At 28.6% G+C, this 16,604-nt stretch overlaps 1 protein-coding gene across 1 annotated transcript; it reads left to right on the top strand.

Moving 5' to 3' along the window:
* Window positions 1-2,570: 2,570 nt before the first annotated feature.
* On the top strand, window positions 2,571-6,106 carry LOC112802405 (protein indeterminate-domain 14). The gene is made up of 3 exons (XM_025845617.3): window positions 2,571-3,309; window positions 3,388-3,787; window positions 4,657-6,106. Exons 1-3 carry the CDS (start codon window positions 3,201-3,203, stop codon window positions 5,756-5,758), a joined length of 1,611 nt encoding a protein of 536 aa, XP_025701402.1. The 5' UTR covers window positions 2,571-3,200; the 3' UTR covers window positions 5,759-6,106.
* The last annotated feature ends 10,498 nt before the right edge of the window (window positions 6,107-16,604 follow it).

Below are 16,604 nucleotides of genomic sequence, written 5' to 3'. Positions count from 1 at the left end.
ACATAAATGATAATATATCTAAATTAGAAAAATAGAGGAAAAGATGAAAAAAAATAAAAGTTATCGCCTTCATTAATTAAGAAGATAAATAAGTAACATATATCATACATTAATGTACTAATAAGGATATGAATTGTAACACAAGTTACTGAGTTTTTTTATGAACGGATTAAATTGATGTCAATACATAAAATATAACTATTAGGAATAAATTGATGCTCAAAAAATTTTTTGGGGATCAAACTAATGTCAATTTGAAAGTAACAAGAGTAAAAAGGTCATATAAAAAAATAGAATTTATTATTTTTGGCCATCACTTCTAGCTATCACTCCAATTTATTTTAAAAATATTTGGTAACAAAAAAAAATTAGCTAAAAATAATTATAAATTGCCTTATTTATCATTTATTAATTGTTGCGACAATTAATGAATGTTAAATAAAATAAGTTTTTGTTGTTTTTTTTATCTTTCTAGCATTACCGATTTATTTAGTCTAATAATCCAATGACATAATTTCGTTCATAAATTTTGACAATCCTCTAACATTCTTCTATTAAAAAAATAAAATAATAATTATGACTAAAAAGCGCAGCTAAAAGAATGCCATGTTGAATTAAAGAGGTTGTTAAAGAAGTTGTTTAACAGACTTACCCATCGAAAATTAAGTACATGATGATACTATGTGTATTTATTTCAGTTAGTAAATTTAGAAAAAAAATTATTTCCTCATTCTTTAAAACTGAAACGTACTCTTAACTGATCAAATTATGCTAATTTGTACACTTTGGTTATTTAAAAATTGATTTTCGATCACACGAAGTTAGTTACATTTGAGCCCTTTTTATATTTTGGCTTAAATATATCTCTAATCTTTAATTTGTGAATGCTTTGGACATTGTTTTGCTCTCTTTACTTTTTTTTTGTTTAATTCCAAATCTTTTATTTAAGCATAATTGATTTTCGTTCTTATATAATAACGCTATATATTTTTATATAAATCCAAATATTTCTAAAAGTATTTTATTTTAGTCCTTAAAATTTATGATACTTTTAATTTTTAGAAGCTTAGATTATTATTTAGGAAACTTCAATTTTTTATAACTGATCAATGCTTGAATTTTAGAAAATAGAAAAAGTTACAAGCACTCTTCAAACTACATACTTTAGAATTTTATCATAACTATTTAGATTTAAGGCACCCATTATTTTTGTAATGGAACAAAAAATCAAACAAAATAATATCAGAGACAAAAATCAATTATTAGACCTGAAAAAAATAATATAGAAATCAATTTTTTTAAAAAAAATTATAATATTCAAAAGGAATTAAAAAATTAATTTAATTGCCGTAGCAGTACATATGGCATTTATATTTGCCAATCTTAATTAAGAACCTCACCTATAAAGGAATTGTAATTCCAATTTTAACCCACAACTGTTAAGTTGATGCCCTCATTTTACCAAAAAGCAAAGCAACTCCGGGAGAGAAAAATTGTGAACTAAAATTACAACATTGCCCTTGAAGGTGACTTCACATCCTCATAATCACCTTTACAAAAAGCTGCTTCAAGTGAAATTAATAAGACTTCCTGCAGAGTCACAAGTATGGGTACTATGGTCAATAAAGATACATCTGCCCCCAACTTAATTATAACTTGCACAAGAGAGAGAAATATAACTAGGAATTAATGATGAAAAATATGAAGCAGTCTAAATTTTTAGTTTTTCACAACAATGAGTTGGCACTATTGTATGAATTAGTAATCTTAAAGATTGCAAAATTTCTTTTCTTTTTTGCATATCAAAATTTCAGAATAAATATATAATTAATTAGTATATAATTATGTATCCTATGTCATCAATATACGTAGGTGAACATGTATTTCAATTTTTACCTATACTGGTATTAATACTCAATTCCTTACATGGGATAATACCTATGCACATACATATCAAGTAAAAAGCACATTTCGTTATTGTTTGAATGGATAAATCCACAACCACCATTTAATCTAAACAAACCCCCAAAAGTGAAATAATTTAGCCTAATTTTCTTACCAACATGTCACATAGGAGGGATGGTATTTGATCGTATGTAGCGTGTGATGTTGGAGAGAGAAATAAAAATAATGGCATAGATAAATTAAATAGATGAAAATTATTATTATTATTATGATTATGGAATATCACATATCGGTATTTAATTTTTATAGTGTTGAGAAACTGTCATATATTTTATTAATTTAAAAATAAATTTTAAAATTTAAAATTTTTAAGAGATAAATGTTAAATCATTGATTAGATTGAAAGTACGGGTATCTAGATATAAAATACCATAAAAATCTCTAAAATGATTCATTTTATATAAAATATGTTATATATCTTTTATAGAGAAACAAATATGATCGGCTTATTATATAAAATAAAACAGAGTATAAATAACGGTTGCGTGTATATATACATACATACAGAGATATATAGAATGTGACAAAAATAGTTAACTTACGTGTGTATTGTAGGGGAAATTGGGGTTGTATTTATGCATGCAAAGCAAAAAAGAAAAAAAAAAGAAAAAGGAAATTACAGTGTAACGAAATAATGAAAGGGTTTTGTTTCTTTGTGAGGGGATTTTTTCTGTAATTAAATGGAAAATTATTTATATATGTGAATGAATGGAGCCCATAGAGGTGCTTGTGGGATCAAGTTTCGAGCATTGTGATTGGGTCACACTCTCTCTGTCCCTCTTTTTGAAAGTGCTTATTAAGGGAGAGAGAGAGGAGAGAAGTGAAGGGGGGCTATTACAGACAATCCCTGCTGAAGATGAGGGTTGGAAGCAACAACAAGAGAGAGAGACTTTGATAGATAGAGAATTAGAGAGAGAGAGAGAGAGAGAGAAAACCAAAGAAAAACAAAGCTGCTATTGCTTATGTGTGTGTGTGTGTGAGATAGATAGAGAGAGAGAGAGAGGAAGTAAAAAAAAAGGAAATAAATAAAGCTGAAAGCTCAAAAGCAAGCTAAAAAGAAAGAAAGCTGAGAAAACCGAAAGGGTAGAAAGAAAAGGAGAATTAGCTTTTGTTTTTTCATTATTTTCTTTCTTTCTCCCTCTTCTTCTATCTTCTTTTTCTTCTGCTTCTTCTCTCTATCATCATCATCGTCATCATCAATTGCCATAGAGTGAAGAACAACAATTACAGTCACCATGTTAGCGAATAACTCTTCAGTAGCTCCAAGTGAACCATTTTCTTGTGCTGATAATAGTAATGGCACTCCAAGCAATAAAAGGAAGAGAAGACCCGCAGGAACACCAGGTAGGTCAAGAAAATATTCGAGCAAGTTATTATTGATTTGATGGTTAATTAATAAGTGATTGGAATTGAAATATGTAGATCCAGATGCAGAGGTGGTGTCGCTGTCGCCAAAGACGTTATTGGAATCGGATCGATATGTGTGTGAGATCTGCAACCAAGGCTTCCAAAGGGACCAGAACCTGCAGATGCATCGGAGGAGGCACAAGGTGCCGTGGAAGCTTCTAAAGAGGGAGACGCCGGTGGTCAGGAAGAGGGTCTTCGTGTGTCCGGAGCCTACTTGCCTGCACCACGACCCTTGTCACGCACTCGGAGACCTTGTTGGGATCAAGAAGCACTTCCGCCGCAAGCACAGCAACCACAAACAGTGGGTCTGCGAGCGCTGCTCCAAGGGCTACGCGGTGCAGTCCGATTACAAGGCTCACCTCAAGACCTGCGGCACTCGCGGCCACTCTTGTGATTGCGGCCGCGTCTTCTCCAGGTATTCATAATCTCACAAAACCTGCTGGCTCCCTAGCCGTTATCGGATAATAATTTCAATTATTCTTTTCATTTACCAAAAAACAGTATCTTTATAAAACTGGATGGATCTATTATATGATTTCAGAATTTGAGTTTCATCACCTTTTTTTTTTTCTCTTTTTCTCTCTATTTCATGTGCTACTCTTCTTCTTCTTCTTCTTTTTCTACTTGTTAACATTTTTAAATGAAATGATGATGAGCAATTGAGCTGATGACCTTGCCCAGCTCTATTGTTTCTACATAGGTTTTGACCTGGGAAGAAAAAGTTAAATTAAATGTATTTTTTTCTTTTCCTTTCTGGATAACTAAAAAATAAGATAATTAATAAGAAAAATAATTTGACTGATGGAACCTTAATATAAAAGTGTTTTTTTTTCCTTCCAAATATTACTTTTTATTTTTGTCTAGAGCAATACTTAGAACTGTTCATTGACAGTTGGAGAACACGGTTCCCAAAACACAGTTTTTCCGTTGGTTTCGCTTAACTGTTTTTAATTTTTAATGTGATGAAAATAATAATAATAATGTTTCTTCATGATTCTCTCTCTCCTTTGTAATAATCTGTTCCATTGACATTGTTGGTTGTTCTTATAGAATGTGCACTAGAGCACACACAGAATGCAAATCTCTCTAATTTGGCTTCCCTTGACTCCTTTTGTCCTTTATCATATTTAGTGGAAAACGGAACCTCCCTTCTTCCCCTTTGAAAAACCCACTCGATACCTTTTCCCAACCACCTTTTATATCCCACTTTTTCATCCCTTTTTCCTTTTTCTCTTTTTCATATATATAACACTAAGATTATTCTTTGTTTGTATTTGTGATTAGGGTGGAGAGCTTTATTGAGCATCAAGATGCTTGCAACATGGGGAGGCTTAGGACGGAATCTCATCATAATCATAATCATAATCATCAACCACCACCAACTCCAACTGCATGTTTATCAAGAACAGCTTCAAGTCCAAGCCCTTCAAGAAGTGAAACCAATTTCAGCACTGCTCCATGGCAACCAACATCATCAACAACAACAACAACAACACCAACAAGCCTTGTTGTGATCACAAAACCAATAACAACAACCACAGAACCACCTTTCTTCAACAACACTAACCCTACCCCAATTCTAGCCACTGCTGAAACATTCCTATTCAAGAAGAGTAACACCAGCAACAAACTCCATCACCCAAACTTGGATCTTCAGCTCTCCACCACCACCACCACCACCATGATGATGAACAACAACAATTCGATCCCCAATGTTGATTTAACACTATCACCAAAGAGTGATAATAATCATCATCAGCAGCTTCAAAACCAGCAGCATTCAACACAGCTGCAACTCTCCATTGGTGGAACAACCTCGTCAGACATTAGCGAGAACAATAACAAGAACGACTCATCAAACAGGAACTCGTCACCGAAAGAGAGCATCAACAGCAGCAACGAGAACAAGCATGCGACAGCAACAAGCATGGCTTTACGGGTTCAAGAACAAGCGAGGGAGCAACTAAGGTTAGCCATGGCGGAGAAAGCGTACGCAGAAGAAGCAAGGAAACAAGCAAAGAGGCAGATAGAAATGGCGGAACAAGAGTTCAACAATGCAAAGAGGATAAGGCAACAAGCGCAAGCTGAATTCGACAAAGCTTGCGCTCTCAAGGAACATGCAATGAAGAAGATAAACTCAACCATCATGCAAATCACGTGCCATTCTTGCAAGCAACACTTTCATCTTCAACCACCACCAGTATCTGCTACAGCACCACCAGATGAAAATTCCTTGGTTCTCAGTTACATGTCTTCTGGAATCACCACCGAAGGTGCTGGAGAAGTTATAGAGAACAATAATAACGATCATGATACTACTACTACTACTATTACTGATAATAATAATAATAATGGGAAGAAAGCATCTACAGCTACTAACTCTTAGAACAAGAAAGAAGAAGAAGAAGAAGAAGAAGAAGAAGAAGATCGTCATCTTAATCCACATCATTATCATCTTTCCATGTACTACCACCCTTTTTTATTTTCTATTTTTTGAGCTAATTAATTATATCTTTGTGAATTGGTATACCAAGTGAAGAAGAAGAAGAAGTGAAGTGAGTGGGGTTAATATAATGTAAGCGGGGTTAATTAATTATGAATAGGCTGGGGAGGGGGAGAGAAAAGTAAAAGTAATAGAGATGAGTGTTAATGGTGTTGGTTCTTCATGTATAACTCGTTGCAAGTTTGTGATATTTGTTAATTAAATTTGGTATAAGTGAAGATAATTATGTTACGTAGTGTATGTAATGATAAGAAGTACATGTTAAAATTGTTACTCGGGGAATAGGACTAATTAGGAAAAAATGATACAAGGTTATTGTACATAATAAGTTTTGTGTGTGTATATAAATGGAGTGATGGAATTGAATGTATGGGGGTTTATTTGGGTGGCAGAGAGTGCAATGAATAAGGGGCGTCAGGGAGGGAGGGAGGAAGTAGAGACTGCTAAAGTTTTTGTTGTTTTGGATTATCTGTTTGGACTATGTTGTGGTAGGGCAGATTTCGGAGAACACTATTTCATCAGCATTAAACAACTCTACTGACAAAAATATTTAAAAGAGGTAGAGACTATTATTCACATCATCAGAAAAAATCAATACAAAGCCTAGCTACTACTCCTGCCACTCTCCTTCATTAGTCATCACTGCTCTCACACTCACTCACACATGTATCCACTGATTAGTGAAAAACAACAATTTTCTGTTATTTTATTTATTTTTAATACGTACTTTACATGTTAATATTAATATTTTATTATTAATCACTAATTATATGTGTTAATTAATTTTGTATGGATATATAATATTTTTGTAAAGATAAATATAGGAATTATAATTAAAAAAAAAGGAGAAATTGAATAGAGAAATAGATATTGTCCTTGGTTTTAGGGTGCTATATTGTTCTGGCAACATATAAATGTGAATGGAAAAGGTAGAGAGAGAGAGAGAGGAGCATGTTTTTCAGTGCCACTGTTGAAAGGGGTTAATGACAGTCACAGAACTCAGTAGTCCCTCTCAAGGGGTCTCTAAGGCACACAGACTCAGACACAAACAAACTCTATTCATCTCATCATCATCATCATTCATTCACTCTCTTTCTTTCTCTCTCTTGTTGCATCAGAATCAGGGCCATTGTTGCTGGCAGCAGAAGTGGGCGCACAGAGAGCAGAACCAAGAACCAGCATCTTTCCAAATATGCAGAGACCATTCAAAGCTTTTCGACTTTATTTGAATCCTATTTCTATTGCATGTCTTGTGATAAATAACACCCACTATTCCAAACACCCATTACATACTTACTTACTTGTGCACCAATCACACTGCCTCATGCAACCACTTACAACTCAATTCCATTCCAATATCAACACAAATCATTATACTCAATTCACATTAACTAATAACATTAATTAACATTACATATAACACGTATAACATTGACCACCCTTTCCAAATATTAGGTTGTTTATGTATTTCTTTGTCATTTATAAAATATACATTATTTTTTGGAATTTCGATTTTTTAAAATAAAAAGTTGTTAAAGTAAAGAATTAATCACAATTCTATCAAATGTGTGTCTTACTATTTTAATTTAAAAATAATTAATTTTTTATTTTACTAATTTTTTTACTTTCGATGATCTTAATTCAATTTTTTTTATAAACATAATATATCTCTTTTTATTATTTTAATATGATTAACATAAATAAATATATATAAATGACAAATTAAATTAAGTCTATGTACCTTGTGTAATATATATTACTTAATTTAGTCTTAGAAGAGGCTAATGTTTATTTTTATAATTATTTAAAATGGCTTAATAAAGGAAAGTTTTAAAATAACAGCTGAATTATCTGTTTAATTTTAAGATCACAAGCTTAAATTCTAGAATTAGTCAATGATGTAATTATCTTATTAGACCACTTACATTACAACGTTTTTTTTTTTTTCAAATTTTGCGTTAACATGAAATACTTGTGAAAAAAAACTTAACACCAACCAATGCAATATAAACATATCTTGCACGAATTAACCAAATTTCATTAGAACTTGCTAGAGAAAAACCTAGTTTTTATCCTTTTTAACATAATGGAGTTAACTTATTACTTTTTCAACTACGTTTACCATCAATCTTCGTTTATGTTAATGCTGAAGCGCAAGTACAAATTCCTTAAAAAAAGAAAACACATACACACAACAACATAAAAAAACAAATTAAAGTACTGTGTGTTGTTGGATTCTCCATCATATGCTGCAAATATATATGAATATATATCATTGATAGAACCAATACAAAAAAGAGGGTCTTAGAAAAGCCAAAGTCATGAGCAGAAGCTTAAAGGTTTCTGTGTATATTTTCTTTTATTTAGTTTCCTTTCTCATCATCATGTACTATATGGCTATATAGCTTTTTCCCTTGGACCATGTGCGTCTTCTCTATATGGTCTATGTTGTAATTTGGTTGTTCCTACTTTTCTTACCTGATGCACAAAAAACTTTGATGTACAAATATATTTTTTATTATTATTTTTATTATCATCAACGTGAAAGGAGTCACAACATTTAACTTCCTTAGGGGTCCTATATATTGCAACTTGCTATGCTTCTTCATATTTGGCTTAGTGGGTGGGTTTATTTAGTGTTCAGTCCCAATTCATAAATTCTTTTTGGCTTTTATTATTGTCATATCGCGAAAATAAGTCTATAGAATCAGAGGTTTGGTTATTGTCATATGTTATGAAATGGTATTTTTTGAGTTTAAAGCTTGATTTTTAATGAAAATTTTTTAGTTCTTTTATGTTAATTTTTTTTAGGTAACAAAAATAAACTCTAAGTCTTATAAAAATGTTGATATATATAATATTAGAAGTGCACGAATGAATATATCTCTAACAGTATAATTTCTGTCAATTATTTCAATTAATATGAAAGTCATATTACTTTCTTAATTTGTTTATTTATTTTCAACAATATTTTTTTATTTTGTTAAACTTTGAGAATTTTGTTTAATGTATATATTACACTACTACACTTATCATATATAAGTCATATCTGAATAATTTTGTATTGGATAAACTAATTTAAAAAAATTGATAAATTTGTTGTTGATGTTTTAAAATATTATTTAAATTAATATTTAATAATATAAATGAACAAATCAGTTCTTAATATTTTAAAAATTAGATAATTTTATCACTCAAATATACTATTTTCTAGGATAAGTTTAAGATTAACCACTTGCCACCTTTTAAAAATGGGAGTCATTTAGACAAAGACGTGTAAAACGTCTTTTTTTAAAGATGTTTTCTAGTAATTAAAATTTAATATATATAATCGATAAAACCGTGTTATTTTTATCAAAATTAGGCCATACAAATTAATTTGATCGAAAAAATAGTGAATCAAATCTTGAACTGGTCTAAATTAATATTCTTTTATAGAAAATAATTGTAATATAATACCATTATTATAGAACATAATTGAAATACTCTTATTATATAATATTGAAAATTCTAAATCCTAATCCTATGATAGCAGAGAAGTAAAGAGTTAGAATTTAGGATTCTCAAAATTAATATATATAAATATATAATAGAAATATTTTAGTCATTTTCTATAATAAGGGTATTGTAGTCCTTTTTATAAAAAATGATATTAATTTAGATCAATTTAAAATTTGATTTACCATTTTTTCGATCAAATTAATTTGTCTGACTTAATTTTAACAAAAATAACATGATTTAATCTATTATATATTTTAATTTTAATTATTAAAACTATCTTTAAAAAAATGTTTTAAACGTTTTTATCTTAGTAACTCCCTTTAAAAATACTAGAGATTAAATTATCCTTTTATTTTATCACGGATTAATTTTTCTAATATTTAAAAAAAAAAATTTATTAGAAACTAATTTATCTGATATAAAAATTGTTTGCGATTAATTTGGGATATCACTCACCTTTAAAACATAATAATACTCACACAATGAGAAAAATAAGCAAGAATAATTTAGAGTGGTGGTGCAACTTTTTGTAGTATAATTTGAAAGAAAAACTCAATTAAAAAAAATATCTCATCAAAACAACTATGTGAAAATAGTGGAACTGGAGGAGAGGAGGTGGTTCTCATATCTTTGATATTTTAGTGCATAAGTCATGAAAAACTATAGAAATAATAATTGTCATAATATCATATAAAGTGAGTAAGGATATGTAGATTACTGGATGTTAGAAATTGTGACAAAAAAATTGAGCAAGAGTATATCCCATTTGTTTTTTAGTTACTTGCAAACCTAAGCTTCTTATATATACCACCAATAAAACAAAAGCACTATCTTATACAAAGGTTTGGTATCATTAGCGTAGCCTAACAATTAGGTCAATCTAACCTATATATGAGTGGGTTCTGATGATATATCAGAATGCAATCATGCATGTGTGAGTGTGTGACCTTCCCAAAACAATTGAATTAAACATAAATATATATATAAAATTTTAGATCGGACAACTTTTAATCTTAAATATTACATTGCAATCTCAGACACATACAATTATATAATTTTTTTATATTCTATTACATGAATTACACCCATATTTTGAGTTCGGGTGCAACAGTATCAAAATCAACAAATTTACTATTTGTGTCAAAGCTCTAAATACAATAGAAAGCATAAAATTAGTGAAGGAAAAAAAACCCACTGAAGCAACAACTATGAGTGCTTTGTGTACAAACCCAGTAGAAAAGATCAACTTTTGATTTATGGTTTTTTCTTTTCCAACACCAATGAATGTCTAACAACAACAACAATAGTAATAATAATAATAATAATTCAATAATGAGTGTCTTTTATTCGTGAAAAAAATTGGAAACCTTATTGAAAAATTAGCAAAATTTATTTTGGCAAAAGTAGGATAATAATATTTGATGAGACTATCAAGTTTTTGTTTTGTTTTGACAAGTCTTAGATATGATTGAGATTTGAGGATAAAGATGTAGGCAAGAAGAAGAACAATGAGCATTTTATAGGGACCTCACCAAGGATATAATAATAGAAGGGAAAAGAAGCAAGGGTAGATAAATAAGAAAAGAAGGGAAAAAGACCCCTCCATATATAAAGCTTAGGTGCACCAAATCTTGTCATGGCTTCACATTGACATTAGTCCGTAAAACAAGGCTATCCTATTGAATTTTGGAGCTCATCAGCCCTTAGCTTTCACATTATATAACTATAAAGTCCTATGGTAACTAATGTTAATGAACCAATTACAATTATTTATGCCTTTTAGGAGGATGCAAATCATATATTGTGACTACCCTTCGGTTATGCCAAGGCAAAGGCCTTGTAATGTTTATAAGAATACAGGTAAAGTCAATTAAGAGGACCAGAACAATCACAAAATACTATTCATGTAATATATGGTAGCGTTTGTTTTGAGGTATTCAGAGAGATTAGGAGACTGAAACTCAATATCATGTTTGTTGGTTCAAAGACTGGTTCTAAAATTTTTATTTTTGTCCTCAAAATTTCAGTATTTCAGTACTTTTAAAAAGTGGGGACACAAATGACTAAAATTTTTAGAAATGAAGATTGAAGCTTTAATAAATTTTATACCTAAAATACCTTCATTTCAATTAATTAATTCTAATTTTATCCTTTGTACAAATTAAATTAAAATTTCATTTTTGTTTTAATTTCTATCTCCCACTTTATACCAAGCAGAATATTAAAATTTATTTTAATCTCTATCTTTTAGTCTCTATCTCTCAGTTTTTCAATTTTTCTGTCTTTGTCTTTTTATCAAACGCTACCTATAAATTTGGTTATTTGAATAATCAAAATTAGGGTTATCGTGTAAATATCATTTCCATTTTTAAATAAGCATACTGCCAAATTAAAGATCCTATACAATATTATTAATGCTGTTTTAATTTCCTTTCGAAGATCTAATTAATAAGTAATAATATTAGAGAGACAATAATTAAAATTATTTTATTTAATTTAATATTTATAATTTTATGTATATAATTTTTATAATTATATATATTTATTATATCTAAAATTGTATAATAATTATTTTAATAGTAATTAATAAATACTTAATAAAATAACTTTGAATTATTTAGATTGATTTTTTATTCTCTCGAATATTATTGTTAGTCAGTATCCTTTAATTAGTTAAGAAAATAATATAAATACTGATCTGTATGGGTTCTTTAGTTTTTCCTTATCGATCCATCTACTTTAAGTATAATTTTCTTTTTCCGGAAACAATACTTAGAAGTGAAAAGATGTAATAGTTCTCATGAAACAATTTTAAATCCACTCATTTGAATAAAAGGGAAAGATATAATTTCATAGTACATCTTTTGCTTTCTGTTCACTCAACACAATTGTAATGTCACAACAAAATTTGAGGGGAAAATTTGTCTATCAATCAATCCTCCTCTCCCCATTCATATCATTATTAATCTCCCAAAGAAGGTTTAGTACCCTATATATCCCCCACTGCCCTAAAAGCCTTACATGAATGCAAGCTTGTACGTGGTGGCCTTCAATGAGGAAAAAGAATATATTATTAATTAATTATCTAAACAAGTTTAATTAGCCATAGTAAGTATGAAACCATATGGACATTAAGTTGTTCATTTTAAATGTGAGAAAAAATTAGAGAGACAAATTAAGAACAATCATGTTACGTATATATAGAAAATCAATCATCTTTATAAAATATATATTTAAAATATATTAAATAACATATATATTTATATATAAATATATATTAACTGATATTTTATATACACATAATATTTTTATTAACGAAACACATGGAGTGAATGAACACCAATAATCAAGATGAATAAAATTGGAATCAATTTTAGTGGTTGGTAGGGAGGTAAGTCTTGAAAATGATTCACTTATTTAGGCAAAAAAGTCTTTTAAAATATCCAGGATGCTCAAAAACATGGTTAGGCCCAAAAAAACTGTGTAATGATCCAAGTGAAATAATAAAGCAAATATTTAATGGGCCCATATGGCTTTGAAGGAAAGAGGGAATTTGCATGTTCAAAAGCATGATTGTAACTGGACCTACTTCATTCAAGTGGCTTCGTACTAATTTGCGTTTGAATGAGGCCTACATTTATTACCAAACTCTTAGGGTTGATGACCCATAATACAAAGTGGTCCAAGGTTTTGGTTATTAAAGTGCACATTAAATGGGGCAACTAGGTGAATTTCTTTTCAGAATATTAACCTATTTACGTACACTCACTGACAGACTCACACTCATGCATGTGGCATATATCATATGTTGAATTCTTCATTACAAGATTTTCTTTTTTCATTTTTTTTCCCTATATATAGAATATATGAGTTTAATTTCTATGTAGAGAAAATACGAAACTATTATTTTACACTGATATTTAATTGAGAATTATCACGTAAATAAAAGTTCTAGGTAGTGCCTAAATTCTAATTGAATATCAATATAGAACACTAAAACTTAGTTTATGCGAGTTATATATTGTTTTTGTTGGTAGTTATTTATAATTTTTGTATACGTTTTATGAAAAAAAGAAGTTAAATTGGTTAGTGAGGCCCATATTGAAGAATATTTTTGTTTTGGGTTTTAAAAAGATTAGCTATTTTGTGCAAAAACGAAAACGCACCTATCATATGCTCAAAAACATACGCAAATACCTTGAAAAAAAAATGTACCTTGAGCAAATGCATGTCAAAAAAATAATTCACGATTCTATACCAAAAAGAGAAGTAAATACCTAAACTAGTTCCAAAGAATTTATGATCGGATATTTTAGTCTTTAAAACAATTTTATTTTCTAAAAGTTATAAAAAATTACTCGTTACGGTGTTAGACAAATTGGTTTCTTGTTGATTTCAATCAAATTTTTAATATGTATCTAGAATAAATAATTTTTTAATAAATTTTATTATAAGACAATTAAATTCTAAAAATATTATTCTAAGATAAATTAGTTTTCGTTCAAAATGAAAAAGGATCAATATATCCCACAAGATTAATTTTTAAGATTTTTTAAAGAATAAAAATTTATTAAAGACTAAAATAGTTAATCTAAAATTTTTTAGTGCCAATCTAAGTGTTTATTAAATAAAAATGCACGAGTTGCCAAACTAGCCATTAATTAAAATTTCTACAGTCAACACTTTTTTATATTTATTTATATTATATTGTCAACTTTCGAAAATAATTAAAAAAAAAGATAAAATATACATTTTATTCTTAATACTTTTAAAAAAATTTAAAATTATTTTTAATATTTAATTTATTTTAATTTTATCTTTAATATTTTTAATAATTTTTAATTTTATGTCTACTATCAAATTTTTAGGAATAAAACTCAAAACAGTCTCTGACAATTATCTCAAAAAATAACGAGGTTCTTAACAAAAAAAAAACCCAACCCGATCTCTGACAATTATTTCGAAAGGACAACGAGGTTCCTGCGTAAAAAAAAGTCAATGTTATTTTTTTTGGTACAGGAGCTAATAAGTCCAAAAAAAAATATCATAGGCCGAATTGAGTGTTATTTTTTTTTTTTTGGAGATCTCGTTATCCTTTCAAAATAATTGGCAAGTGGCGAATAGGATATTCATTCAAATTTTTAGATCTGATCAATGAATTTTTTTTAATTTTATCCTCAAAATTATTGTTTATATTCTTCTACCTCATCATCTTCAAATTTTTTTCAAACCCAATTTCGAAATTAGACTCTTGAGACCTAATCTTTTTTTTAGTGTCAGAGAATTCTGATTCTTCTTTAATTGGATCGGCAACTATAAAAATTTATTGTAGCAAAGTTCTCTAGAAAAAGGGGATAACAATTATTTTTTTGAAAAGAAATAAAAGGAAAATTTAGGTTGAAAGTTGGAATCTTTTGAAAAAATTAACGTACAAATACTTTTCCTTGAAAAATTTGATCTTGTTCGAGATCCAATTGGCTTGATTGATTTTAGCGTCCTCACCAATTTTTCTTTCAATTCCTTTATTATTTGCCACAGAATCAAAAAATAATAAAAAAGAACAATTGAACTTGATTTAATTGTCTAAACAAATTAGGTGAAGATTGTGAAAATAAAGCTTAAATCCTTTCTTTTTTTCTTTTTTTGGATTCTTGTTTTGATGTAGTGATGCATTGGACTCTCTGATCCAATGTTTGGCCAGTAATAGTTACTTCATTGGTTGAGGAGAAGGAGAGTAGTGTGATGATAAAATGGTGGCAGATATAAAAGAATGATAAAATTGAAACACAAATTATTAACCACATTTTGACTGTGAAAAATTTAATAGTAAAGATAAAATTAAAATTTATTAAAAACATTAAAACAAAATTAAAATAAAATAAATATTAAAAATATTTTTAAAATTTTTCAAAAACATTAAATTTACCTTTTTTTTTGGTACATACATTAAATTTACTTTACTCAAAAAGATATTATTCCGTTTATATAAAGGTAGTCACACTCACAAGTGACTCACAACGTTAACAATTTAAGGATTATGCTGCAATTTGTCATGTTGTATGCTTGCGTTGCCAATTTGCCATAAAGTATGACCCATATCGTTATCAAGTAATATTTAGTTATTTACAACATTAATGAAGTCGTACCAACTTTATCCATCATCCAACTTTTATATATACATCAAAATAGTTATTTCCGATATAAGGCTGACCAAATAATGTGGCAACACAAGCAGCTTTGCCAAGATTCACTTCTATTCAAAATTCACGCATTCTTTCTTCGTTTAAATAGTGTCAACAGTCAACACTGGTAATTTTACCAATACTATGATACGATATTTATACAATTTTAACACTCGTAAAAGTATTTATATATCATTCACTAAAGTAGTTATATGTTGATGGCAAAAAACGAATTCTTATCTTGTGAAACTCAAATGTATTTCTTATCAACACGGTCAATATCATGACTTATCATTTTTGTCTCCAATATTTTTAATAAATTTTAATATTAGACTAATATTTTATTTTTATATTATTAAAATTTTAAAATTAAAATTTAGTATTTAATATTTAAAAGAATTAATCTAGTATTGACTAAAAATAATAAATTTTATAAATCATATAACATTGTTCTTATGTTATTGTCACTACAACATTTTGAATATTTAGTGATATTTATTTCTTAACATTTATTAAAATATCAGTAATTGTTATAAAGTTATGTATCAAGTAACATTTATAATAAAATGTTAGCAAATACATGTAATTTAAAAAAAAATTTAAAAAGTTATCTATTACTATTGACAAGAAAATAAATAAGCATTCCCTTCTCTTAAAATCCAAATCACTAAGGTAAAACCTGAGTTCGCACTCTCGTTCCTTCTATTTCCAATTCGTTCTCTTTCGCATTTTCACTCAATTTCATTCGTGGACGTCAAATTTCTCTTTCGTTCTAACAAACTCTTTTGTTTTTCTCTTCTCTCGATCACTTTTAGGGTTTGTTACTTTCTATTTTAAAATAAGTCTGACGAAAAAGAAGAAAAATATTTTTACGTGTTCTTTCTTCTCTAATTTTCATCTTTATCATTGAAATTTATAATTTATTGGAATTTTTCTCTCTTTTCCGTTATTGCTTTTAAATTTCAGTGATAATTTGTAGTTTTGTTGACTTTTTTTGTTCATGTGATGAATTTATTTGGTTCACGTTCATTGTGCATCATAAACAT

This window comes from Arachis hypogaea, chromosome 5 (assembly GCF_003086295.3).
Source record: "Arachis hypogaea cultivar Tifrunner chromosome 5, arahy.Tifrunner.gnm2.J5K5, whole genome shotgun sequence".
In the NCBI taxonomy this organism is placed as follows: domain Eukaryota; kingdom Viridiplantae; phylum Streptophyta; class Magnoliopsida; order Fabales; family Fabaceae; genus Arachis; species Arachis hypogaea.
The sequence above is the reverse complement of the archived record's forward strand: the minus strand, read 5'-3'. Positions and strand labels throughout refer to the sequence as shown.